Source organism: Pinus tabuliformis, chromosome Q (genome assembly GCF_031772625.1).
Source record: "Pinus tabuliformis cultivar Carrire ecotype Pingquan chromosome Q, CPIR1, whole genome shotgun sequence".
Lineage (NCBI taxonomy): Eukaryota > Viridiplantae > Streptophyta > Pinopsida > Pinales > Pinaceae > Pinus > Pinus tabuliformis.
The window spans coordinates 1338595576-1338623129 of NC_142296.1; the positions used below are offsets into that span (position 1 = coordinate 1338595576).

At 38.4% G+C, this 27554-nt stretch overlaps 1 protein-coding gene and 1 long non-coding RNA gene across 5 annotated transcripts in view; both read left to right on the forward strand.

The window, feature by feature from the left end:
• The window catches only part of LPXB (lipid-A-disaccharide synthase B), a 169376-nt gene that overhangs the window by 122916 nt on the left and 18906 nt on the right, over positions 1-27554 (forward strand). The window contains exons 7-8 of one of the 4 annotated variants that reach the window (XM_089386270.1): positions 6199-6434; positions 7732-7812. In XM_089386270.1, the coding sequence (XP_089242396.1) occupies positions 6199-6434; positions 7732-7812 (317 nt within the window). The remainder of the gene's footprint in view (positions 1-6198; positions 6435-7731; positions 7813-27554) is intronic. The other 3 variants (XM_089386271.1, XM_089386273.1, XM_089386274.1) reach the window with 3 other exon arrangements.
• LOC149224803 (uncharacterized) lies at positions 18440-18959 on the forward strand. Its single transcript, XR_016249098.1, has 2 exons — positions 18440-18624; positions 18763-18959. It is a non-coding gene; the product is annotated as an uncharacterized LOC149224803 (long non-coding RNA).

Sequence of the window (27554 nt, forward strand, 5' to 3'; positions counted from 1 at the left end):
TCATCTCATGTAGTCCGTCTGACTACAGCTCGATGTCTCCCCACTTCCTCTCAAGTGGCCCATGAGCACTCATGGCACAGTTGTCAGCTGTCTCCACTTCTTTCTCCACCCTCGTTGGTGCTGCCTTGGTCTCAGAAGCCTCTCCCTTGCTCTTCTTCCTCGGACACTGGTTCACATAGTGACCCAATTCCCCACAGTGGAAGCATTTGACCTTGGAGAGGTCCTTCTTCCATTTCTCCTGCTTTCCCGCAGATGCTAGGGCAACATCCTCCTCTTCCTCCTTTTTGATTCTGACCCCCTTGTCGCTGCTTCCCGCCTTGGTCAACTGTTTGATCTCTTCTTGACGAAGAGCCGCCCATAGTTCCTCCCAATCCAGAAGGCTTTCCCTACCCAGTAAGCTCTGGACAAATACCTCCCAATCCTCTGAGACTGCGTTCAATGCGGTCCTCACCAACATCTCCTCATCTGGCGTGGCCCCTATGGAAGTCAGCTGGTCCCAGATCTCTGTCAATCGCTTGAGGAAGATATTTATCTGCTCTCCCCTTTGCATCTGGTATGATCGTAGCTGATTTTCTAGAAGCATCTTCCTCTACATAGAAGTATGCTAATGCAACTTCTTCAGGGCATCCCACATCTGATTTGCCATACCCTTCTCGGCAATATGTGGTACCACATGATCCTTGACTCCGTCAAGAATGATGCACTTAGCCCTGGACATTGCCTCCTTGTACTTCTCATTTTCAGTCGGGTCAACTGGGATCGCTATCGTTTTCAAGGCGAAGTGTTTGATGCGATACTTGTCTAGAATGGACAAGATCCTGGCCTTGCAGACTACGAAGTTTGAAGCTCCGTCCGGTCTATCCTTATCTCTTAGCCCATTCCCTGCCATTTTGCTGCTCCTCTTTCGACTCTTTCGAGTCTCTCTACTTCCCTCCTGGAAGTCCTCTGATCGACTCCTGCTGAGTCTCTCAACTTCTCGTCTGGAAGTTCTCGGTTTGACTCCCTCTGAGCCTCGATTTCCCTTCTGGAAATCCCTCTGCCAATGTCGAGATGCCCCACTCCGATCGTTTGTGCAACTGCACCACTGATTCGGATTTCTTGGCTAGAAATCCTCGGCAACAACTCCCTCCTCCTTGGTCTTGCCCTGTTAGGTACTGTTCTGACCACAGTACCCCACCAACTTCTCTCCGCAACTTACCCACAATCTCCTATGCCCCAACAGTCTGAAGGTTAGAGCCTCTAGGCTCTGCGCAATCGTGGCACCGACACAACTGCACCTCCTGGCCATAGCGTCGATCCTTCTTGACTGAGAAAGATGACCGGGCACTGCTTAGGTTAGGTCTGCTCCTCTCTGCCTCAACTCTTATCCTCTTCCTGGCTCGAACTAATGACGCAGGCTTTCTGCGTCACCCCTTCCTTGCTACTTTCTGCTAGGAACAACTTCTGTCACTCGGGACAACTGTTTTTGTTGCTGCTGCTCTGCTCGGCTGATGCCTTCAGTTTATCCTGTGATCTGCAGCCACGCTCTGATACCATGTTGGAATTTCTAAGTTTAACCCGTTATAAATTCTTCCTGTGCTATTTGATTTATTTCTTCTTACTTGTTCAATTACTTAACAAGTTATTTACCATGTAAATACTGAAAATAAATATGAGCACAATATCAACACATACAGATCAATAACTGAAAGTAAATAAGCACACAAGTGACACCGATATTTTTGGACTAATGTCCCCGGAAATACCCAATGCGGGAAAACCAGTGCAGCTATTCAGAGGGTTTTATTATTATGCAGTTTTCAGAATACAACCTGGGTGCCAGAAATGGCTCACCCAATAGATAATGCCCTCGGCAGTAGTACCTCTCATTCGGAGACAGATATTCCGGCTAAATCACCAGATGTACAATCCCATAGCTCTCAGCTCCAATCTGCCCCATGAAATTTCCTAGCGTCAGCGTCTAGGGTCTACGTCAGCCTCTCTGGCCCAACGTCACCCCAACTAGCCCTGCGTCAACCTTTGGAGGCTCTGCGTCACCCATGCTAGCTCTCTCTGGCACTGCGGAACTCCTAGCTGCCTCTGCGTGGCCTCTGGTTGTCTCTGCGTGGCCTCTAGCTGGCTTTGCGTCAACCTCTCTCGGCTTTTGTGTTGATCTTCTCGGTACTAACTCTGCCTCTCTGCTATGTATTCACTGCCCCTCAGCTGCAACTCAGATCACTTCACTCAATTTCCTCAGCAAACCCTGCCCCAGAAAATCGAGTTCTTGATCCCTCCGGGTGTGTTCTCCAATTGACCCTCAAGCCTCCTCTTATGCTTTTCTCTTTGTTCCTTCAACAGTCGAGATTAATTCTCTAATCAACGGCTAAGATTAGATTTGGCTTAGACTTTTGGACCATTCTAACCCAATTTTATGCTAATACCCATTAATATTTTATTTTTCTTAAGTTTAGACTTAGGACCTCCATTAAGAATATTAATTATTTTAATATCTCCCAAACTGGTTAGATTCTGCCCAAACCATTTCTTGGTGTTGGAGATCTCATGTGCTTTAGTCTCTCCACCAATTTTCAAGGCGAGCACATCCGATGCTACCCCAAATAAACAAACTTTAAAAGGTCATGGACTATGCGTAGATTAATGTAGAAAATACCTTCAATTTCTCTCAATATTTTGGAGCTTTTTCATATCTTTCAAGCTCTCAATATTTCCAAATTTTTCAAGTTAAGGTTTTTCTTTTTGATATTTCATAGTATCTTCCAAAATTTCTGTTAAGTTTATTTCTGAAGCATCGACAATATATTCCTTGAAACAATATTTATGACGTTGGCAAAGATGACCAAGAACTGATCTGTAGAGTCTCATGATGGCCACCAAGAGATCTCCAGAATGCCAATATCATGCAGCCTTTAGAACAAGGCCTCTCTTGGGACTGAGTCAAATGCCTTCCAAAAGCCCATGAAATAGAAGAAGATTTTCAAAGAGTGATGACTGGCCTCCTCATTAATGGCCCTGAATGTGAAGATATGATTAGTGGTTTGGTAGCCTAGTGAGTTAGCTTGAGTGGTTTAGTGTTGTGAACTACAAGCAGGTAATGGGGTCAAGTCTTCAAGCTGGATGCCTCTATGGATATTATGAACCTCACTAGATTTCCCCATTGGGTTAGGTTGCCAATCAACTACAAACGAGGGATTTAACCCAGGTATTATTTTAGGAATGAGGGGAAGTACCTAGTGGGTTTCCTTAGGATGTGCATTCCATTGTAAACTTGAAAAAAAAGAAAAAGATCAGTGGTCTGGTACTCTGAGTTAAAATTTGCCCATCATGTCCCTAAGGTGCCTCCTCTCAAGCTCCTTTGACAGCTACAAATGAAGGACTATAGCGTAGAGCTTGGAAAAGGTGTGTGTCTAATCATGATGGTCCTATAATTTTTTGGATTTGAACTGGCCTCTGATTTGACTTTGAGACTAAAATTCTAAATACAAAGTTAAAATGCAATCTTATAGGATAGGAATAAGGAATTGTGTTCTGCAATAATATATTCCAGCCCCTTGATATATGTCTTTGAGATTGTAGTGACGAGGCCTATGAGCAATAAAGTTATAAACGAATGCCAGCTTCCATGTGCTACAGTCAACCAGCTCCTGATTCTGTCCATAGATGTGCTAGTTATATGTTTTCCATGTTTTTCATAGCTTATCAAGATTTCTTCCTGAAGTTTCTCATTTTATTTCAAATCTCCCATAAAAATAAATCTTTAATTGTTGCTGTCTAATGATTAATCCCTGTTAGAAATTCGCTCCTCTACAGCCTTCTTTGTCTCTATTGCCTAATGTCAGCTCGGTGCATCCCTTGGTAATAATATCCACCACGAAGAGTGTGTTATAATTTAACAAGTATTTTACAAGAAAAGAGATCGCCACTATTTCTTCTTTATTGAGTCGACTTCAGCAAAGTCACAGACATATTTTTTTCTTTTAGAGAATGCATTTTTGCTCTCATACTCTTTATTTTAAACATAGATCAAACATGCGTGAAAAACCATTGCTTTAGAATGTTTCTAGATACATTATGAGATGATATAGAAGATATAACAAAGCTTTGATTCATTGCTTGCATTAATGGTGCAATTTCAAGTTGGCCATTATTATTGAGTGAAATTTTAAAACATGAAATATCTGACTCTTACAATTCTGGTAAATGACAAAAGGAGTTCATCCAAAATGGGTTGGCTGATGTTTTGTTTAGCAAATGTTTTTATAAGATATCTTTTAATTGATTTTGTTCCTCAGAATTATCCCTGCAAATGGTACATTTGACTATTGTAAATTTATGTCATCTCTACATCAACAATTATCTGTGATATTCACATCATCATCAATATTCTGGCTGAAACTTCACACTGGTTCTCTTTCATATCTCATGGCAAGATGCCTATTTGTTATCTCCAGCTGTTTGCTGTTTAAAAATCTCGGTTCATTATGCTGTCTTTATTGTAGTTCAGCTACATTTAGAGGATCACTGTTTTGGACAAACTGTACGTCAGGTTTTAACATAATTTATGAGTATGCACATTTAATATCAAACAAGAGCAAGTCTTGAATCTCTGCAATCATATTTGAGTGCATTTGGAATGGAGACTACAAATAATGGCTAGGTATATAATTCTCCATTAAGGCTGGTTCATTGTATGTTTTAGGGTGAACCTTAATAGACATGCATGAATGATGCAATTGAAATTGGAAAGGGATCTGCTTGTCATTAATCAGTTCATCTTTTACACATCCTCTACTTATATTTATTTTATAACCTTGATGTTAAATGTGACAAATTTCTTCCCGTTGATCTCTCTTCCTGTTTGATACAATCTTTTAGATATCCCTAAAAAAAACCATCTTTTGGTCCTTGGAGTATGCTGTTATATACCTTCAAAGGTTCCATACACAGAAAATGGGTCTGTCGAAGCTTGTGCAGAATTTGTTCCTCTAATGGAAACTGATAGTTTTTCAACAAAAGGGTAGTGAAGACATTTTTTTACAAATTACCATACGAGGGAGATGATTCTTTAGGAGGTCCTGTTGTGTCCCTTTCCGACTAGATCAGCAAAATGACACTTTGATTCCAAATATGTTTTCATGATAACTTTCCAAAACTCTTCTGTATACGTTACCTTTAAACTACTCAACGTAAATGAAAGTCCTAAATAATTTCTGGTTATTTCCTCAAATAACTAGACACCTGTCATGCAAGTGCTTTGCTTTTTTGTTTTAGCACCTAGTGGAGGAGATATGGATATCTTTGTGATCTTTCAATATTCACTGAGATTCCCTAACATGTGAAGAGGAATTGTGGATTTCATTTTAGTAGACGGGAACCTAAGTATAAACACAGGGCATGCTATGATAAGAGCATTTTTTGACATCTTGTTTTCAAGCCATCTTCATGAACCAGCGCAAATCCATTGGTACAATGAACATCTGCTGCCAACACATTCCAATCAGGAATGTTATAGGCAACATTATATAATGCTTTGCAATGTTTGGAACTCTGTTGTTTGACTAACCTTCTTGTCCTACTAGTTCATGCTGAGATACACTCAAGCCCCTTCCAACTTAAGCCTTCATAGAGTTAAGATGAATAAAGTTCATTGATTCTTCAGTATATGGTTTGTATGCTTGTTTGCTTGTGATGTAGGGTTTCATGAACAAGCAAGTCATCTCCATATTCATATCTTTATATATTCAAAGCATTTCTGTGACAAAATCCTTGCATTGCCATTGTTAATTGTGCCAATTTTATGGGCTTAATTTGTATAGTGGTTCCTATTGAGAGCATTAGGTACATTCTCTGACAGTGTGCCTACTATTCTATTAGATATTTTTGCTGTATACCTTGTATAAAAATACAGTAGGAGTTGTGGGAGTAAAATTTAGATGTTCCTTTTCCAAAATATCTTGCACATGCTCTAGCTGTTTTTATAAAAATTAATCGAACTGTATGTATGCCTACCCTGTTTATCAAGCTTAAATAATGCAAGATCAATAACTACATCTGCCTTTTTAATGTAGCATATAAGAGAATGCAAGTCTTTTTGCAAATCATCAAATTGAATTTCTGCTTATTAAGGCTGAATGTCTTCAATCCACAGAATCTTCAGATTATTTTTGCAACTGCAAATTTTTGTTTTAATGACCATCAAAGGGTATACAGGCAAGCATGGTTGCTTTAGGAACTTCTGGAACAGCAATTCTGCAACTGCAACTTGCTCGATTGCCTTGTGTTGTTGCATATCGTGCAAGTCTCCTAACTGAGTGGATTATTCAACTTCGGACCAAGCTTCGTTATATATCGCTGCCAAACATTCTGCTGGATTCTGAGGTTCTTCCTGAAGCACTGTTCTCAGCATGCACACCTAGGCAGCTAGCTTCGCTAATAAGGTTCTTGATCTTTCTTTCTCATTTCATGTAATATGCACAATGATAATCGAAGCGAGACTTGTAATTGGCAGAATTTGCGTTCTCTTGAACACTATATATATCTAAATGATGAATATGACCTAGTTTACTTTCAAATCTGTCAATGATATCTTCTTTTTCTACCTCAATAATGCACAATTGGATTTCACTGTTACAAAACTCTCTTTCGTCATGCCAATTAATTTTATCCTCTGCATTAAAGTCCCAACTTATGTGCCGTGTTCTTTGTAACAGTGACAAGAAATGTATTGCATATAGAGTTGATTTTGGAGGTTTTGAAAATTTGTAATTTTCTATATTATTTTTAATATGGGTTAGGTTTTGTTATCCCTCTTCCAGTGGGGGTACATAGTATTTTTCCAGTGCATCATTCACCACCATTGTAAGTTCAAGGTCACAAATCAAAGCCATGTAAAAAACCATGTGAGGCCCTTCCTTAGGTCTCCTAAAACCGTGTCTTGTTAGTTTGAGTCTATATCTATTTTGTTTGGTCAGACCATGCCCCATCCCTTGAAAGCTTCATGTAGGTGATCTCATCTCTAATCAAATTGGAGGACCTAGGTAGGCTTCTCATGAGGACCCATGGAGCAATGTGGAAAAAGTCGAAGTCGGGATTAATTTGGCAAGGGTCCAAAAGTTGAAAAACTCGTCAAAGTCGGGAGTTTTTTGAAAAAGTCGGCAAAATTTTAAAGAACACAAAATTATTCATTTTTTATTTATTTTTTTTTAACATCTAGAGTATCCACAACATCAAATAAATGCATTTCCACATAAACATGTAAAGAAAGCTAATATATAATATGTATATGAAGTCTAATGCTACATCACATATCAAAATAGTGAATCAACTCCTGGATTTTGGGTCCTGTCTGAGTCTCAACTCTCAAGAGTCAAAATATCAATAAAAAATATAATAAATGTATATCATGAGTCATCTAAAAGTCATCAAGTAATCAATCACTGAGATCCTCTTCCCCTTTTAATTTTTGTTTCCGCTAATTGTATTAAGAAATAAGTCATGCATTTATTCAGTAGATTGTAATCTGCTTGGGTAATAAGGTGTCAGGTGGTAGGTCCAATGAAAATTAACAGTGAGTATCACAGTAGATGTGAAAATTAACGCTTGGTGACTCCAAGCTGCTTATTTTTTGAGAAAACAGTAGATGTCAGATTACTAACCTAGCCTTGGCATCTATTATTCAAAAACTCTTGGAGGTAAAATCCACTTCTGATACATAACCTTTGCCCACATTTACAGGGAGTTCAACACTAAAGAAGATTCCCTTTCAAAACGTGCTCTCATTGCAGGAAGGATCTTTGTTGTCACAAGATTTCACAGGTACTTTGTTCCTGTCTGAAAAATGGGTTCTTTTTTGAGGCATTGGTTTTGTTTTTTTTGGACAGGTTGTTGCTATTTGATCTTCATGACCTCCTCTTTGTTGTTTCTTCTGGAAGCATTCAACAACTGTAACAATGTTTTTGATGGTGTGGGGTTCTTTCTACGGAAGACTGTTGTATGCCTGTCCTTTTGGTACTTTTGTAATCTTTTGAAGGGGCAGTGGCTGTTAGAGTCTGGATCACTGAAAGCTTGGAGGCTTAGCCAATGTATACTTTGCTTTCTAACTAGAAATATGAAGTATAAAGATTTGTTTTTCCTTGGAAAACAAAAACATATCTTAACCTCAAAACTAACAGATTACAAATGAGATTGCTATGCTCGCAAGAAGTATGACAAACAATACAATGCAATAACTTGAAAATGCATGGATGGAAGCTTCAATTTACAGTTTTTTCACCTTTGCGGCTTCGTTATCCGCAACCTGGGAAGGGAGGCAGACTTTTTGGGTCGACTCCCGATTAAATCGGGAGTATAAGGAAAAAATCGGGATTTTTTCCTTTGCGAAAAAGTCGCCAAAAAGTCGGGGGATTAAATCGTTTAGTTCAAAAAATCACGTTTTTAGGATTAAATCGAGATTTTTTCCAGACTTTTTACACACTGCCATGGAGTCCTAACAGGAAGATATAAGAAGGGATCGATGTGGTGATGGAGAATACACCAGTGCAGATACTCAGTTGCCCAAGCAGATCCATTTTCTTAGTGGCAGAGCTTCAACAGAGAAGATAGAGCTAGAGGGTGAGTAGCAAGTGGTAGAGGAGGTTAGCAACATTCCAGGAGGAAATATTCCAGTCCCGGGGAGAGGCAGTGAGAGGAAGGCTAAACTCTTCAGAGGCTCTGTGCAAGCACTGCGTAGAGGGTGACACAAAAGGTTCAATGTGTGGCTAGGGAGGCAATTTCGGTGGCAGAAATTAGCTGTGGGGTGAGAGAAAATTATCACAATAATTTTACCATCATTTTATTCAAATTAGATTGTCATTAGAGCATTTAAATTATTGTACTCAGAATTGCTGCTGAAGAATAATAATAAAACCCTCACTGTTGCACCGATTTTTCCAAATTGGGTTTTTCCAAGGACAATTGTCCAAGAATAACTGTGTCAAAATTCTTATGTGTGCGCTAGAATTTCATTTTATTTTCCTTGGTATTTTTATGGTGAAAATTGCAGTTGTGATTTTATTCATTGTTTTCCATAGCAAATAAACTGCATAATTTAATTTACAGTTAGGAAAATAATTTCCAGTTGCTGCAATAGATGAAATTTTCACACCTCAATATTCTTGAATCTTCATGCTTTCACTGTGGGTTAGTTAAGTCTCGACAGGTCACAGTGTCAATTATAGAATTCTTTATCTTGTGCCAACTAAACCCCAAGTTTTATGTTCTTTTCAATTTTCTTGCAAGGATCTCCACCAGTAATTCAATGTTTGATATTTCATATCATGCTGACAACAATTTAGGGCTTAAATATCCATCAAAATCTAGCACTGTAGGTCAAGCCATATTTATAAATATTCAATGTTCCTCAAAAGCACCCCTGAGATTATCAACAAGATCTTAAGTAAAGACTGCTTCATAAAAGTAAGATGTCTTCTTCCTTTCTCAAACTCCAAAATGACTCAGCCCTCAAAAAAATTTGGTCTTTGAACTTGATGAAGAGCTTGGCTTCATGAGGGTAGTATGGCATTCAATGAACTTACTTCATCAAAGTGTGATTTAATTGGACTCAGCTATACATTCAACCTTTTTCCTGAGCTCTCCTGCAACTTGAATTAACTTAACAGTGGCCTATCCAAGGCACCCCAGGTTGGTCTGTTTTTATCCTTTATTCCTGCCCAAACTAGTGCACATCAGTCCTCTATAATATACTTGCACAGATGGGTTTCAGTCCTCTTAGTTGTAGGGAATAAATCCTTCATCAAAGTCTAGATTATGACAGAACTTGGAAAGTACTTCGGCCTCTTTCAGACATTACATTTTCAAACTCAGATTCTGATGCTCAAACTGAAGCCTTATTCAGTTTCATCTAAGCCTGCGGCGTAACTTCTTTAAGTTCTCGGACCCTTCTGATTAGTGGCATAGAAACAACTTCATCATCGCTCATTGTACATAAGTTCTGAGTACATCTCATTTAAGTTACCAGGATTCGGATATGGATCCACCAGTTTTTTGAAAAACCAGGATCCAGAAACGGCAAGGATACGGCAAGTACACACAAATATAAAATATTTTATAATTTTTAAAATTAAAATTTATATAAAAATAAAAATAAAAACTAAATTTATATAAATATAAAATAAAAACATATGCTAATTTTATAATATATAATTTTTACATACAATAAATAATTATTATATAAATAATTCATGACTTAATATATCATTTATAAATATTAATTAAATTTATATAAAATAAAAAAACATATATGAGTTTTTAAATATATAACTTCAATATATCTGAATAATGTATTTAAACATTAATTATTTGTTGTAATACAAATTATTAAAGTTATTTTAGAAAACTTACCTTTTAAACTTGAAAAAAAAACTTTAAAATTAATTAAAATAAAACTTACTTTTTAAACTTTAAAATAAATACATAAATAAAAGTTTACTTTTTAAACTTTAAAATATCTAATTAAAAACTTACTTTTTAAATTTAAAATATCTAAATATATAAATAAAACTCACTTTCTAAACTTTAAAATATCTAAATAAAAGCTTACTTTTTTAAACTTCAAAATATCTGAATAAAAATGGCTATAGATTATAATAGGCTGATTCATTATTTTCGCGGACGCTGAAACTTACTTTTTAAATTTAAAATATCTAAATATATAAATAAAACTCACTTTCTAAACTTTAAAATACCTAAATAAAAGCTTACTTTTTAAACTTCAAAATATCTGAATAAAAATGGCTATAGATTATAATACGCTGATTGAAGATTCATTGTTTTCGTAGAGGCTGATTCTTTCATTCACTGTCTTGTATTAAAGCTTATAATGTGGTCAACTAAAATAAAAATAATAAACTATCCAGGCCAACTCCCTAGATTATTTTGGCCGACGTCGATTAATTAATTCAGTGACCCCGGACGTTGATTCTTTCAATCACTTGCGACTGAACATTTGAATTTCCCATTTTGGAATTTTGTACTGGCGTTTGCTAGTTCACTACAGATTTATGCGTTGAAGTTGACGATTTTTTTAGCCTCAGAGAGAAGCTGGGCGTATCTCTGCGGATCCGGGTTCGAATCCGTCTCTGATCCAGGGATCCGTGGATCCCACCATTAGGCTTGACAGCTCCGGTAACATAGCATCTCATGTACTCGCTTGTCTTTTCATATCATAGATTCATATGACATCAACAGCTAGAACTTAGACCATGCACATTAAGGAGTCTATTACACTTTCAGTGTTTTTTTGCTTAAGCAAGAGTCTTTCCTTCTATTCATTAAACAAAAAATACATTTACAGAATATACAAAAACCATGATCTCCGCATGGACTAAGGCAATCCAAGGGCGTGCTGCCATAGTAAAGCCCCCCCCCTTTACAAATTACAATATTAATCTCTCACATCAAACCTTAGATTGAACAATAAAAGTCATAAACCTAATCAAAGGCTCCACCAACCCCCCACATCTCTATCGCGACAGGCCTGAAAAGACCGGTGGCCCCACAAAATAGCACTTACAAATCTGACCGTTAAATCAAACTTCGAAATCGGACAGCATGGCAAAATATCGCACGGCTAAGATGAGCGAAACTTAATGCGCGATGGAGGGTGGTTTCATACCCCTCCCTAGCCATGTGGCGGGAGCCTAATGGAATTGCTCCCAAAAAAACTATACCACTTACCGTACCAAAGCCGAGCGATCACCCGTAAACTGCTTGAGCCTGCTCTTCTGATCCGTGAGAGGAATGTAGGGGAACCGCCTTCGTGGGAAAATTAGAACCGCCCTTTTCCACTAAAGCTCGCCTTAGTACATGCAACAGAGACCGCCGATGACTGTGGATAGAACCCTGTAGTGAAATCTGAAAGGAAAGGGAGCTGGTCACTTTCCACCAGGGTGTTATATGGCTGCTTTGAGCATGCCTTTCTTCCAGGTACCAACCTGAGAATTGAGATTGAACCTATTCAAACCTCTTCATTCCGTGCCTTTCTCTCTGACCCAATATTTAAAAATTTCTCTATCTTCGGCCGCTTGTTCTTCGCATATAGCTTTTACTCTGCCCTAAGGCGTCTCCTACCACTTCATTTCAAATCTGCTCTTTGAATTAATCACCCCTTGGTTTGCTAGAGTGTCCGCTAGTTTGTTGGCTTCTCGTCTAACATGTCTAAAACTAATAGTTCGTAGACTCAGGAGATGTTTTTGAATTCTTTGATACACTTGTATTAGTCTCCAGTGTTTTGAGACCTTCTCCAGCGCTACTCCGCAATTGATTCTTTTAACAACTTTTATGGAGATCTCTGAGTCTGCTTCTATATTGACATTTGAGCTATGGTTTAGATTCAGCAGTTCTAGGAATTGTTCTAAAGCCATTAATTCAGCCATATTATTTGTGGCTTTACCTAAGTGGCAGTGGAAAATGAAGATTATAATTCCTTCTTCATCTCTTAACACCCCTCCATATCTGGCTATTCCAGGGTTGCCTTTTGAAGCACCATCAATATTGCATTTCAGGTATCCTTTCGGTGGAGGCTGCCAGAAATCCTTTTCCTTTCCCAAATTTCCTTCTTTTTTGCTGAGTCCATTGGTAATGATATCTTGCATTCTCAGTTGTCTGAGAGTTCTCATCTCATATTCTGTGGGAGGGCTTTTGGGATAATTTCGAACAGTGGTATTAACTCTCCTTTATCTGCTTCAAGATCAGATCCAACAGGCGAAGAGGAATAGTTTTTTCATCCTTGAAAATTCTTTTATTCCGTTCTTTCCAAACATTCTAGATAATGAAGCTTGGCATAAAGGCCCAGGCCAAATTGAGAATCTCATTCTCCAAAAAGTTCCTTCTCCACTTGTTCAGGGTATTACTGATGCTTCCTTTATCTGTGTCTTTCTGTTGAAAAATGGTGGCAAAAGAATCCCACAATCAGGTGGTATAGGTGCAACTGTTAAGAATATGCTCCATTGTTTCCTCTTGAGCTTCACATAGCTGACATCTAGAAGGCCCAATAACCCCTCTTTTCCTAATATTGTCCCAAGTTAAGATTTTTTTGTGGTGAACTAACCACATGAATAGCTTGATCTTCATCCACCCTTGGTGGCTCCAAAGTTGATGCCATGAATTAGTTGAAGCACTGGAATCTAGGTTTAGGATAATTCTCTTAGCTTCCTTAAGATTAAAGGAGCCTTCTTTATTGCAGCCCCATCTTAACTGATCCTGCCCCTCTGTTACTAAGTTTTTCCTTTGTCTTAACACGTTCATAATTTCCTCGACTTTTATTTTTAGGGGGCTGTCATCTCTACAGTCTATGCTTCTCCAATTTCTCCACTTTCTGGAGTTGTGAGGAAGATTCTAGAAATCTTTAACTTTGGTTAATCCCTGGGAATCTGTTTCCTGCTTGAGGGTCATATAGTCCTCTTTTAACAACATTGGTTCTTGTTGCCATTTTTCCTCCCAAAAGAGAGCAAGATCTCCTGCTCTGATTTCCCAGAAACTGTTGTCTTGTACTAGGCTTCTATTTTCCCAAGCTTTATTCCAGATGTAAGAGCCCTTTATGTTTCCAGACATTCTAATAAGATCATTTGTTTGCCACGAACTTGCATATTTTTCTTTCCAGGTTTTAGCCCATTGAGCTTCTGGTTCTTTAACCCATCTCCACCAGAGTTTGGCTCCTAGTACTTTACTTAGAATTTCCTGATCATCTAAGCCTAGACCCCCGTGACTCTTGGGTTTACAAATTTTATCCCAAGAAACAAGGGCCCATTTCTTCCTTGTTTCTTCCTTGCCCCAAAGGAAGTCTCTCTGGATATTCCTGAATTGCTGTAAGACACCTTTGGGAGCTGGGAGGGCTGATAACAAGAAAACCGGGATTGACTGAAGAACGGCTTTTGTCAGTATCAACCTACCAGCCAAGTTCAATGATCAATTAGTCCATTTCTTAACTTTATCTTGCATCTTGTTGAGCACCGGCTCCCAAATACTTTTGTGCAGGGGCCTGGCTGTAAGGGGAATTCCCAAATACTTTGAAGGGAGGGAATCCCTTTGAAAGCCCAGAATTCTGGAGATATTTCTCTGAATTGCAATGTTAGTATTTAAGAAAAAATTCTTTGACTTGGAGAGATTGACTTCCATACCTGTCGCCAAGGCAAAGTTACTCGGGATTTGTTTGTACACTGAAGCTTCTTTGACTGTAGGAATTCCATGTAGCATTGTGTCATCCACAAATTGTTGGTGAGTCATTGTCTAACCATTCTCCGTTAATTGAAGGCCCTTAATTTTTCCCAAGGCTTTAGCCTGATTAATGGCTCTGCCCAATCCTTCCATCATGAGGATAAAGAGAAAGGGAGAGAGTGGGTCACCCTGCTTGAGGCCTCTAGAAGGAGTGAAGATATCAGAGGGTGAGCCATTCACCAAAATAGAAAAGCTGGAAGAGGTTACTAGAGCCATAACCCATCTGACCCAGTTGTGATCGAACCCAAAAGCAGAAAGGACCTTCTTGATATAGATCCAGTTCACCTTGTCATAGGCTTTGGCAATATCTAATTGCATGATCATATCGGCCTGTCTTTCGCTGGTAAGCGTGTGAACTACCTCGTGAGCTAGAATAATATTATTAAGGATTTGCCTGCCTTCCACATAACCAGATTGTTCCCCTGAGATTAAATAAGGAAGAAGAGGTTTCAGTCTGCTGGCCAAAACCTTGGATATAATGTTGTATACCACATTGCATAAAGCAATGGGTCTATACTTATCAGCAGTCAGGGTTGAATCATGTTTGGGGATCAGAGAGATGAAGGAGGTGTTGAGGGCTTTCAGAATAGTCCTGCTTCTTCTGGAATCCTCCACAACATTCAGAATGTCCTGCTTGACAATGTTCCAGCAGGCCTTAAAAAAGTCTACATTGAAACCATCTGGACCTGGAGCTTTGCCATTCTGCATGTCTTTAATAACCTCACTGACTTCCTCTTCGGTTACTGGTTTATTCAGGTTAAAATTGTCCTCTCTTGACACCAGCTTAGGGATATTTTTTGTAATTTCTTTGATGCATTGCTCTCTGTCTAGATTATTTTCCTTAGTGATATTTCTGAAATGCTGTACCAGCACATCTTCGATATTCTTATGAGAGGTCTGGAGCTCCCCATTGTCGTTCAATATCGAAGAGATTCTGTTGTGAGCTCTATTGGCCATGGTGGATCTATGAAAATTTTTGTATTATGTTCACCTTCTTTGAGCCATTGAATTCGAGACTTTTGTCTCCAAAAGATTTCCTCTTGTTTGCATAATTTCTCCCATTCTTGATGGTGTTGATCAGCTTGTTGACTTTATGAAAACCCTCAATGATCAATGCTTGATTGAGATCATGTAGTTTGATTTCCACTGCCTTTTTATCCACAAAAATGTTACCAAAAACCTTCTTGTTCCATTCTTTGAGTCTGAATTTCATATGTTGAAGTCTTTTGTGTAGTGCCCACTCTAGTTTCCTGACTCGGATACGACATTATCTTAGACACTCTATTCTTCGAGGACCTCAGATTGAGGATCTGGACCCATGACACTATTATTAGCGATTGAGATATTCATGGTTGTGATGTTTATGAATGCTTTCCACTGATATTATGGTAGCATGAATGGTTATGTATCTTATCTATCAATATTCTGATGATTGCAATATTAATAGTTAAGTTGGTCTCTATTTGAAATTATGATGAGGGTAGTAAGAATATGTATGCGCTCTACTAAAAGCATAATGAGGATAAATTTATGGATAGGTATATTTCTACGATGTTACGAGGTGATAGCTTAATGAATATGTATGTTTCCATGGATGATTATTGATAATAGCCATGTGGGATGTGTCCCCTATGTTACCTACTTCCTTTAGTTCAGACTTACAATGGACAATGATGTGAATGACCAGGAATTGTTAATGATGCTATTATGATAATTGACTAACATTGAGAAACCGTGTTACTGATGATTATTGAGTATGGCAGGAAACCATCAGAGGCACTCGCATGACATGTCGATGACACCTGGTTTGATGAAAATTTATATTACTTTATCTTTGAAAGTCTAAGTTGATCTTGGAATCTGCCATATATGTTTAACTATATTCTAATGATATATTAATGGTTGCAGGCACAGATTAGTTGCTTGACCGAATGACTCACATATGGGTGATGGGGTTGTACAAGTGGATGGAACTACATGGGAGGGGTGGGACAAAGTCCCTGATCTCACCCACTAGCACTCCCGCCGTGACTTGGGCTGGAAGGGTTGAAACACCTTCGCCTTGAAGATCACGATGCCATGAGGGCAGGTTCCAAAGTTGATTCGCTCATGAGGACTTTACCAGGGGGCGCGCATCAAGGCGGATTCCTTGATCCCCGACACCATTAGTTTCACTATAGTAGGCAACATAAGAGATGACAGTGGTCTATGACGTTGCACTATACTTTCCCCTCGTAATCACTGGATGCTTGAAGGGCAAGTGGTGTGGCACCCTTGGAACTTCAGGGGAATTTCTTGAAGGGCACGACCAACTTGGCACCCTTGGCATCACAAATAAACTATTAGGTGTGGCACCCTTGGAACTTCTAGGGAAGTTCTTGAAGGGCACAACCAAACTGGCACCCCTGACATCACAAATAAACTATTAGGTGTGGCACCCTTGGAACTTCTAGGGAAGTTCTTGAAGGGCACAACCAAACTGGCACCCTTGACATCACAAATAAGCGATTAGGTGTGGCACCCTTGGAACTTCTAGGGAAGTTCTTGAAGGGCACAACCAGACTTGGCATCCTTGGAATCATTAAAAATAAATAATAATAAATAAATATAAGCAAGGAATGAAAACTAGGTAAATTTACATCAAGGGTAAATGATGATTATAAACCAATGTAATTAAATAAAAAATAAAACTTGGAATAAGGAGGATCATAGGAAGAATTAAAACAAAGTACCTTAAAAACTCTACCCTTCCCATTTTGGAAAATACTAGGAAGATTATGTGGTTTAATTAGGAAAAAGGGGAAAGACAAACATAATAGTAAGGATAAATATTAATCCTAAACTAATTTAAACCTAATTAAGAAAATGGGAAGGTGAATTAAAATGAGAATAATAAATTAAATTTAGAGAAATGTAGAGAAGCTCCATGTGTCATCAACAAACATAAGAATATCCATCTAGGAGATAACCTGAGTTAAATTAAGGAGTAGATTGGGGATAAAATCTTGACTCATTAATTGACTTCAAGTAATGAACACAAATTAAGGAATAAAAGGGGGGAATAAAGAGACAACTAGGAGAAGAAATAGGAATCTTGTTGAGGTGAGGAAAATATTAGTTTTAACTAAAAATTTAAGTAAATAATTTGGGAGACCCTTGATGTGAGAATGACACATGGGTGGGTGAATAATCAAGCTATTGAATTATAAAAAAAATAATTAATTATGCATGACATGACAAGTGTCACCTATGAGGACTCCTATAAAAGAAGGGGCAAGCCATGGAAGAAGGGACTTTTGGGGAACCCTATTGTTGGATGGATGAGATGTTGTGAGAGAAGTGATTACGAAGCTATAGTGAGTTTGGTGAGGGAGAGGATTTAGAGAGGGGACTCTTGAGCCAAGGTGTGCTCTCCTCTACTAGCTAGTGCTTGTCTCCATTGTACAACCCCATTGCAGCTCGGGGGTCCGCGGGGAAGAAGAGTACCCAAGGAGTAGGCTGGGAGGTTAACCGGTGGGTATTCGCATTCGGATCAAGTGCGTCATCATTCACTCGCGGAGGTGACCAGCTACAAGGGAGTACCAGTAACAGCAGAGCAAGCGGAGTCTCGCCTTCTGGTGAACGGTACACATGTATTTCATTACTATTGATCTTAGTTAAACATATGTAAATGTATGTCATGATATGTTTTCCTGAATGAGTGTCAGGAATGTGTGTGCTAAATAAGTTGAAATTTCAATGCGTTTATTTCTGGTTGTATTTGCTAAAAAAAATAAAAAAATATTGTCTGAATTGTGTTCCTCACACTTGGTATCAGAGCACAAGTTGAACCCTTGAGGCCTATGGGCCCATGCATGCATAACTAGTTTTGTTTGCTATGTGGGTATTTCTCTAAAATCAAATTACTCAAGTTAAATTTTTTTTTTTTTTTTTTTTTTTTGCAATTTAGGAACATTTTAAGAGCTCTATAGTGTATTATGATCCAAATTCATGGATAGAAATAGAGTGGATTTATGTCACAGATCAAAAATAGAGACATCAACCATTATCGATAGCAGTTCAAAACTGAAACACCAGCCCAGTTAGTTGACACATCTTACAATATGCTAGGATTTGCACTGATTTCAACTTCGAAATTGCAGTTTCGCTATGACAAAGATGTAATCTCATCTATTCATAAATACCATTTTTGGGATTTTAAATATCTTTGAATCCATCTGGATGATCAGAAATACAAACCTAACAGCGGATCACTCAGATCTATAATTTGCCGGATTCGGACAAATTTGAGGGCATTAATCAACTCAGGCAATTCTTACGGTTTACGGACTTCCTACCCAGAATTTGCAGCGACAGGTATGCTGACAGAGTGGATAATGTTAGCCCAATGGATGGGGTTCCGGCTCAGCCCATTGTTGACCCAAATGCCCTTGACTGTTAGCTCGCTGTCAAAAAAAAAAAAAATTCTGAATCTCTGTGCGTGATATGTGACAGGATGTAATGTTGATCGTATCTGGCTCTATATATAATGCCTAAGAACAGTTACTACTGTTAAGGCAGTGAAAATGGATATCTTCGTTCTCTCAGGACAGAGCAACATGTCGGGCAGGGGAGGAGTTCATGGTTCTCATTGGGATCATTTCCTTCCTCCAGAATGCAAAGCACACCCTTCAATTCTCAGGCTCAACTCACATCTTCATTGGGAGCAAGCTCATGTTCCTTTGCATGCCGATATAGATAAACACAAAGTGTGTGGAGTAGGTCCTGGAATGATATTTGCAAACACTATACTGAAGCATTATAAAGATCCCGAAAAAGCTCGTATTGGTTTAGTTCCCTGTGCCATTGGAGGTACCGCGATCAAAGAAAGAGTAAAAGGGCAACCTAAAAAGGGGTTTATTGACATTCTATGTGGCCTTCTTTCTCTTGGCCCTTGCAAAGAAAAATAGGGATCACTACGAAAAGATCAAACTCTGTGGTTTTGTTTTGACTCGTATTCCTCTAAGGTCATTTGCATCTATTTTGGAGCAATTTTGTGGCATTCCTCCTGGAGCTCATACTTTATGATTCGAGACTGTGCCATTTTAGTACTCTTGCTCAACATTACCCTCTCGCTTCAGGACAATACATATAATGTCATTATATGGCTCTTTTATGATCTGTGGTAATGGTGTGGTTCGCAGATCAAATAGGATTTTCCGTAAAAGATCATCACAAAGATGCGATCTTGCTTTGTGGCACGATGACTTGAACCTCTCTCTGTGAATTTGCATTTCCTGAGACCTTCGTCAATCTGTTCCAGATATATACTACTTGCTATTGGCTACAAGTCTCTCGCTTCAAGAATCTCTCATCCTTATGACCATACTCTTGCTCTCAGATATGGGTCTCACATTGGATGAGATCTCGCATCCGCAACAGAAATCGCATTCCCTGGAAGAAAAAGGTTTGATTTAAAGAGGCCTTGAGGCACATCTCACTCTAAGATGATGGCTTGATTTTGAAACTCCTGGCAAATCTCAGCGTGATCCAAACATGTATGGACTACTCTCAGGACCATTCTCGGTATTGGATATCTGTGTTATAGAATTATGGTCTCTATAAGGCTTCATCTCGGCAAGTATAACTCTGGCACTATTATATATGGGCAATCTCAGCATCATATATAAGTGATCCTGGTATAATGCTTCATCTCCTCACCATAAATATATTTTCTCGAAGTTCATGTTTCATAATAGTTATGACTCATCAAATGGTCTCAGCCACTGTTTTACAACTCGGCCGAGTTGAAACCGAAACGGCCGTTTCGGACCGAGTCAAACCCCAAAACACTGACCCGGCCAGCAACCCGGCTCGGCTGACCGAGTCAGCTATGACTCGGCCGAGTCATCCAATGACTCGGCCGAGTCATAGCTGACTCGGTCAACCCGGCCGGGTTAGTATTGACTCGGCCGAGTCATTAAAAGCACGGCTGGGCAGCGTATTTTATGAATTAAATTCACTTTTTTGCTGTTTTTTGGTAAAGTTAAGTAGGGTTTGTGGTCTTTCCTCCTTGATTGATGGTCTTGGTTAGTTTCTTGTCTATATGCTCTTTGTCTCTTTCATATTAGTGGGATTGCAAGGCCTACCTAGGGTTTGGCAGCAAAATGATGACAAGGAAGCGTGTTACATATCCAAGAGGACTTTCTAGTCTTATTGAAGACCTGACCATTGAAGAAATTGGCAATTGCATTCATTGTGCCCTAAGGACTGTCAATTTGGAGTGGCAGAGGGACAGTTAGTGGGCTAGTTATATAAGCCTTAAGGACTATGATTTGATGTGTTGTGAGGGCTATCTTATGTGCGCCCTGAAGTACAATACTTGACAAATCAGAGTTGAATAGGTTGGTCATTAAGCCATAGATCAGTGGACTGCGTAAGGAATGGTTTGATGTCGTAGTTCAATGAAGTCTGCAATAGATGGGCTTTGTGCAGTACCTCATGAATTGACTTTTGGAGCAGAAAAAGTGCAGATCAGTGGGTTGTTGATGTGCTCTAGGAACAACATTCTGGAGCAACCAGATTACTGACAAGATGGGAAAATCTGAAAGCCCAAAGCAAAGTGACAAGAACAGTTGATTTGTCAGAGTTAGGGCAGTTTTGGTAGCCCTAGGAGCAGTCTTCTAAAATGACCAAAAGAACGACAAGCGGGAAGATCTGGAGGATGGAAGAAGTGCAAGATGCAGTGTTGGACCCAGTATGTTGTCTTCCATGTATATTATAATGTTGTGTGTTTGGAAACTTGAATGAAAATCTTTAAAATTATGTTTAAAATATTTAAAATTATGTTTTTTTATAAAAAAAATAAATATTTAATGTATTTTTTACAACGACCGAGTCATTGAAATCGAGCCGACCGAGTCATTACCGAGTCGGAGTCGATCCTCGGCCGAGTCGGATTCCGAGTCCGAGTTGTAAAACACTGGTCTCAGCACAACGTTACAAAGTATTTCTGCCCCCCTAAGATCCTTGTCTTGCACTGTTTCTATGACTCACATTTAAATCTCTGGCCCGCTTGGTATCTACACACTCCGTAGACTTTGAACTTTCGAAAAAACTCTTGCTCCCGGTCAAATTAGCCTCTCGATCTGGCTACAAGACGTTGACTTCAGTATCGCTTCACGCTGCAGTTCATTTTCAAAACTACCTTAGGGTTCTATGATATGCCATGATATCGCTCACCCCTGCAGGAAATTTGATGCTCAACATATACATATATATATAGAATCTAGATATTCATGTTCCGCTCTTGACACTACAGCATCGATATAACTAGACTTTTTTTTTTTCAGCAGCATGAATCTGAGTATGATTATGGGCATTGCATCTCTGTCTATAAATATCTAGCTTCAGTCAACGCTATATTTCTTTAATGCCTTGTTATCCTCCAGTCCACGGTAACCTGATACTATTATCATCATGGTTCACTCTAATGGCATGACATTCACTCATTATGTCTACACAATCTCCATGGTTCGATCCTTTTGTTGTCCTGGAGACTCGCACTCTTTATGGTACAAATTAAAGTTATGTCTTATCGAAATGAATGGCAATGTTCAGTTCCTCAAGTTATATGGTCTTCATCCCAGTGACCTATATCGACCATGTTATGATGAACGAGAGATATCACTTTGTCTAATATGTATTGTTGTAACCTCGTGGTATAACACATCGCAGATATCAGTGACTTAGAGCTAAACAAGTTCAGACCTGTTATTATGGTGAGCTCGGATCTCAGATCATAATTGTCTAGATTTTCACATCAGCATGATCTCATATGACTTTCTGATTTGGGTTCCTAGTGATCTTAGTTTTTATAGTCCTATATGGCAGACTCATGAAGCAGATATACTCTAGCCAGGGGCAGCTATCTCCTGTAATACGACCTTATCACAGTGACTTAAAATCTGTAGCAGTTATATATCTCATACACCTGGGTTGTAAGTTGTCCAGCACCTTGCATAAAAGTATTGTTGACAAGGTTGAGTCTCTAGAACAGTAAACCCTGCAGCTGCCGATATATGATTAAATGGCACCAATCTGAGAATTGTGCGGGAATATTCGTGTTTTTGTATTGTATTGCCAGAAGATAGATTCTGCTGCTTGTAAAGGTTTAAGCCGTTTGGTGCAGTTTTGAAGTCTCTTGTGGTTCATGGATAAACTGGAGGCTTTATTGGTTTCCACGAGGCCTGCAACTTTAGACCCACAAGCTTCTTCTGCCCAATTTCAATCAGAGGATAAATCCACTTTTCCAGGGCTGTGTTAAACCCATTATGTGCTGGATTCTTAGATGAATTCCAAGAGTGAAAAATTCATCTCTTCTAGGGTGCATGCTTTTGATCCAGGGGAGCAGAGCATAAGGCAGCTGTACATAATGCAAAAAAAAAGGGCATGCTTTTCTTGTTGCCTCAACTGGATTGTAGACAAAATAAGCATGCAAATTATTTCTAGTATAACCAAACAAAACAGTAGTCTCCAAATTTATTCAAGGTACTAGGTGATTTGTGGGCTTATATAAGATCCATAAGATAAAATTAGGAGTGTTCGGAAATATTGAATTAAATGAAACCATCAACTGAAAGTCTTTCTCGATGGTGTTCAGTTTTTTTTTGGCATCACTTCTCACAGTCCTCTCTCGGGATAGCCTCCAACTTTCTGGTGCCTTTTCTAGAGTCGGCAGATGAAATTTCTATGAGGGCCTCTAAGATCTTTGCTGGAACTTTAGCTTCTCTAAGATTGAGGCTGAAATGCGTGTTTCTGGATGTTCCCATGCCTGATTTTGATAACCCAAGTATGTTTTCTATCCTCTAAAGCTTCGATAAGTTTGGCAATTGTTACTGCTGCTCCAACCTAAACACATTACCACTGATGTTTCAGATCAGAGTAAAGTGGGTCATAACAGAAATGTAGTTTTCGAAGGCATCGCCAGTCACCTGAAAATGGTTGCTTCTGGATTCATCAGAAATACAACAAGTATTGGTGGCAACATAATTATGGCCCAGAAACTGCCCTTCTCCTCTAACATCCTCTTTATAAGAAAACTTCAATGTCGATTCTCTCGGTACTGCGCCATTTTGGCTATTGCAATTGGGAATTGCAGGTCCACTGGCTAGAAGCTCCGTCTTTAAAAAAAATCTGGGAAAGTACAAACTGTAGTTGGATTGTAGCGAGGCAACTTATTAGGGTCACCGGGTTCACCCTTTTTCCAAAACGAGTTTATACCCAAGTCCTCCAAATCTACATCTCCTGCAAAACTTTTGCAAACATCAGCAATGGGCCTGTATCCTGTACATCTGCATAAATTGCCTGCAATAGCTTCCTCTGCTTCCAACGCAGAAAAATTGGTAAACCCGTGCTTGTGATCAGGTTTTTCTTTAGATTCAGCTCGGCGAAGAGCAGCAAATATAGACATACACATTCCTGGAGTGCAGTATCCACACTGCGATCCATGAAATCCTGCCATTCTTTTGTGAACAGAATGATATCCATCCCTGCAATTCCCAAGACCTTCAGAAGTTGTAATAGAACAGCCATCAATAGAACCCAACAAGGTCAAGCAGGAACTAATTGAAAATTCTTCTATCTTCTTTGTTTTAGTGTTATATTTTGACAAAAGCACCACACAAGCTCCACAACCACCTGTTTACCAATACAAGCAATCAATGCCAAATCTAAAAAGCAACAGCCTCTGTAACTTCCAAGGTAAAATAGCTATCAATACAAGCAAACAATGCCAAATTTAAAAAGCGAGTCTATGTATCATCTAAGGTGAAATAGAAATGTTTCAGTGAATCACAGAAATCTACAAAGAATACAATACTAAAACATATATATTTTAATGATGAATATAATAAAAAAATATCTTCCTAAATAATATGCATAAAGGTTATTCATAATATGCATGAGGGTCATTCACAATAAATGTCATCATTATTAATTTATTCATTCAACATTTATATATTATTATATTTTTGTCTTTATATCATGGAGGAAATTTATCATGGACTTTTATGCTCCATTGGTATTAAAGATAGTTTGAGATATTGAACTTGTCATTTCTACCATACTTGTCACTGTGATCACACAAAAATATTCTTTTCCATATTGTTAGTTGATTTTTATATACTATTTTCATTCGCTGTTGTTTAAAAATGCATAGTTTAATTGTTTATATTTTGGTTTCTTTCATGAGGATCTAGTGATGCAATTTTGGCAAGATTGTGATTTTTTGGTTACTTCAATGCATTTTTGAATGCATAAATGGATTTATTACCTTGAAAAAACCCTTTGGGGTGCTCATTCTATACATACTATAACTTGTAATTCCAACAAATTCCTATTGGATTTCAAGCAAAATTGATTGCAAAAGAGCAAAAATTTAGAAGAATTAGGCTTGACATTTAAAAAAATTATGTTGCCAAGTCCTCTATGTAATTGTCGTGCATTGGAATTGTTGTATCACTCTGCAACGCATACACCAACATCATTCCATGTTTGTACAATAGATGTGATTTCTATGTCATATAGTTGCCATATCATATTGTTGTCCATTCGTCACAACACATAGTTGCAACTCAACCTTGTGTTGCCATTTTTGTATCATTATATGAGCAATTTGAATATTTAGAAAAAAATGTTTATGCTTTGTTAAGAAAATTGAGGAACGGCAAAACCATACAATTAAGTATGGAAGGCCTCATTCAATCAACTACCAATAATTAAACTCAAAATTTAAAATTTCTTCTCCAAAGGCCAATTTAGAATGGACAAATTAGAGACATGCAAGTGGTAGATACTCAATACAAACATATCATTGATTGATTAGAATCATGATAAGTTGAAGAGAAAATCAAAGCCAAGAATCATGAAAACTAGAGAAAAATAAAAGTGATCTAAAATCACTCATATTAGAGTTTAAAAAAAAAAAAAAAAAATAGAACTCAAGAGTCACAACAAACTAAAGAAATATATAATTGATTTAAAGGAACACATATAAAAACTTTCATCTAGTGTTAATTCTCTACATACAACCACTCCACAACCAAGTTCTTCAAATGCATCTATTGTGACTAGTTCAAAGTACTGATTGTAGTTCCTAACAAAATTGAAGATTTAGAACATGGTAAACAAAGGTGGATTACGTCATAGGTGAAATATCAACAATAATTAACACAATTATTATTGACCATTACAAATATTGAAGTCCAAGCTTAAGGTGGGTAGTTCCTCCTATGAAAAAGGCATAGGCATCCCCTATGAATTTGAGTTAATACAAAATTATTGCTATCTTAATTGCATGATTGAAGGAATAAAACTAGAGAGATTTCTCCTAAATTAGTCAATTTGTCATTTGAAGGAAGGTGGGTGTTATTAATTGTTGCTTTAAATAGTTGTGATTTTGATTATGATGATTTTGTTGGAAAAGTTTATGAATGACGCTTCCTGTAACTATTAATAATGTATGTTTTGTACATTTATACAAAAAGTGGGTTGCAATGTTCCCCAGATATAGTCCTTCAGTTATAACGGAATTCGTGTTATAGATACCTTGGGAAAATTTTAACCTGCCCACCAGAAGGTTGGCAAGAGTTTCAGGAAGGGTTCCAAAGATTATGTGTAGCCGTTCCTCCTTTATGTTCTAAGGACTTCGGGACGAAGTCCATTGTTAAGAGGGGGTGTATGTAGTGCCCACTCTAGTTTCCTGACCCGGATACGACATTATCTTAGACACTCTATTCTTCGAGGACCTCAGATTGAGGATCTGGACCCATGACACTATTATTAGCGATTGAGATATTCATGGTTGTGATGTTTATGAATGCTTTCCATTGATATTATGGTAGCATGAATGGTTATGTATCTTATCTATTAGTATTCTGATGATTGCAATATTAATAGTTAAGTTGGTCTCTATTTGAAATTATGATGAGGGTAGTAAGAATATGTATGTGCTCTACTAAAAGCATAATGAGGATAAATTTATGGATAGGTATATTTCTACGATGTTACGAGGTGATAGCTTAATGAATATGTATGTTTCCATGGATGATTATTGATAATAGCCATGAGGGATGTGTCCCCTATGTTACCTACTTCCTTTAGTTCAGACTTACAATGGACAATGATGTGAATGACCAGGAATTGTTAATGATGCTATTATGATAATTGACTAACATTGAGAAATCGTGTTACTGATGATTATTGAGTATGGCAGGAAACCATCAGAGGCACTCGCATGACATGTCGATGACACCTGGTTTGATGAAAATTTATATTACTTTATCTTTGAAAGTCTAAGTTGATCTTGGAATCTGCCATATATGTTTAACTATATTCTAATGATATATTAATGGTTGCATGCACAGATTAGTTGCTTGACCGAATGACTCACATATGGGTGATGGGGTTGTACAAGTGGATGGAAACTACATGGGAGGGGTGGGACAGAGTCCCTGATCTCACCCACTAGCACTCCCGCCGTGACTTGGGCTGGAAGGGTTGAAACACCTTCGCTTTGAAGATCACGATGCCATGAGGGCAGGTTCCAAAGTTGGTTCGCTCATGAGGACTTTACCAGGGGGCGCGCATCAAGGCGGATTCCTTGATCCCCGACACCATTAGTCTCACTATAGCAGGCAACATAAGAGATGACAGTGGTCTATGACGTTGCACTATACTTTCCCCTCGTAATCACTGGATGCTTGAAGGGCAAGTGGTGTGGCACCCTTGGAACTTCAGGGGAATTTCTTGAAGGGCACGACCAACTTGGCACCCTTGGCATCACAAATAAACTATTAGGTGTGGCACCCTTGGAACTTCTAGGGAAGTTCTTGAAGGGCACAACCAAACTGGCACCCCTGACATCACCAATAAACTATTAGGTGTGGCACCCTTGGAACTTCTAGGGAAGTTTTTGAAGGGCACAACCAAACTGGCACCCCTGACATCACAAATAAACTATTAGGTGTGGCACACTTGGAACTTCTAGGGAAGTTCTTGAAGGGCACAACCAAACTGGCACCCTTGACATCACAAATAAGCGATTAGGTGTGGCACCCTTGGAACTTCTAGGGAAGTTCTTGAAGGGCACAACCAGACTTGGCATCCTTGGAATCATTAAAAATAAATAATAATAAATAAATATAAGCAAGGAATGAAAACTAGGTAAATTTACATCAAGGGTAAATGATGATTATAAACCAATGTAATTAAATAAAAAATAAACTTGGAATCAGGAGGATCATAGG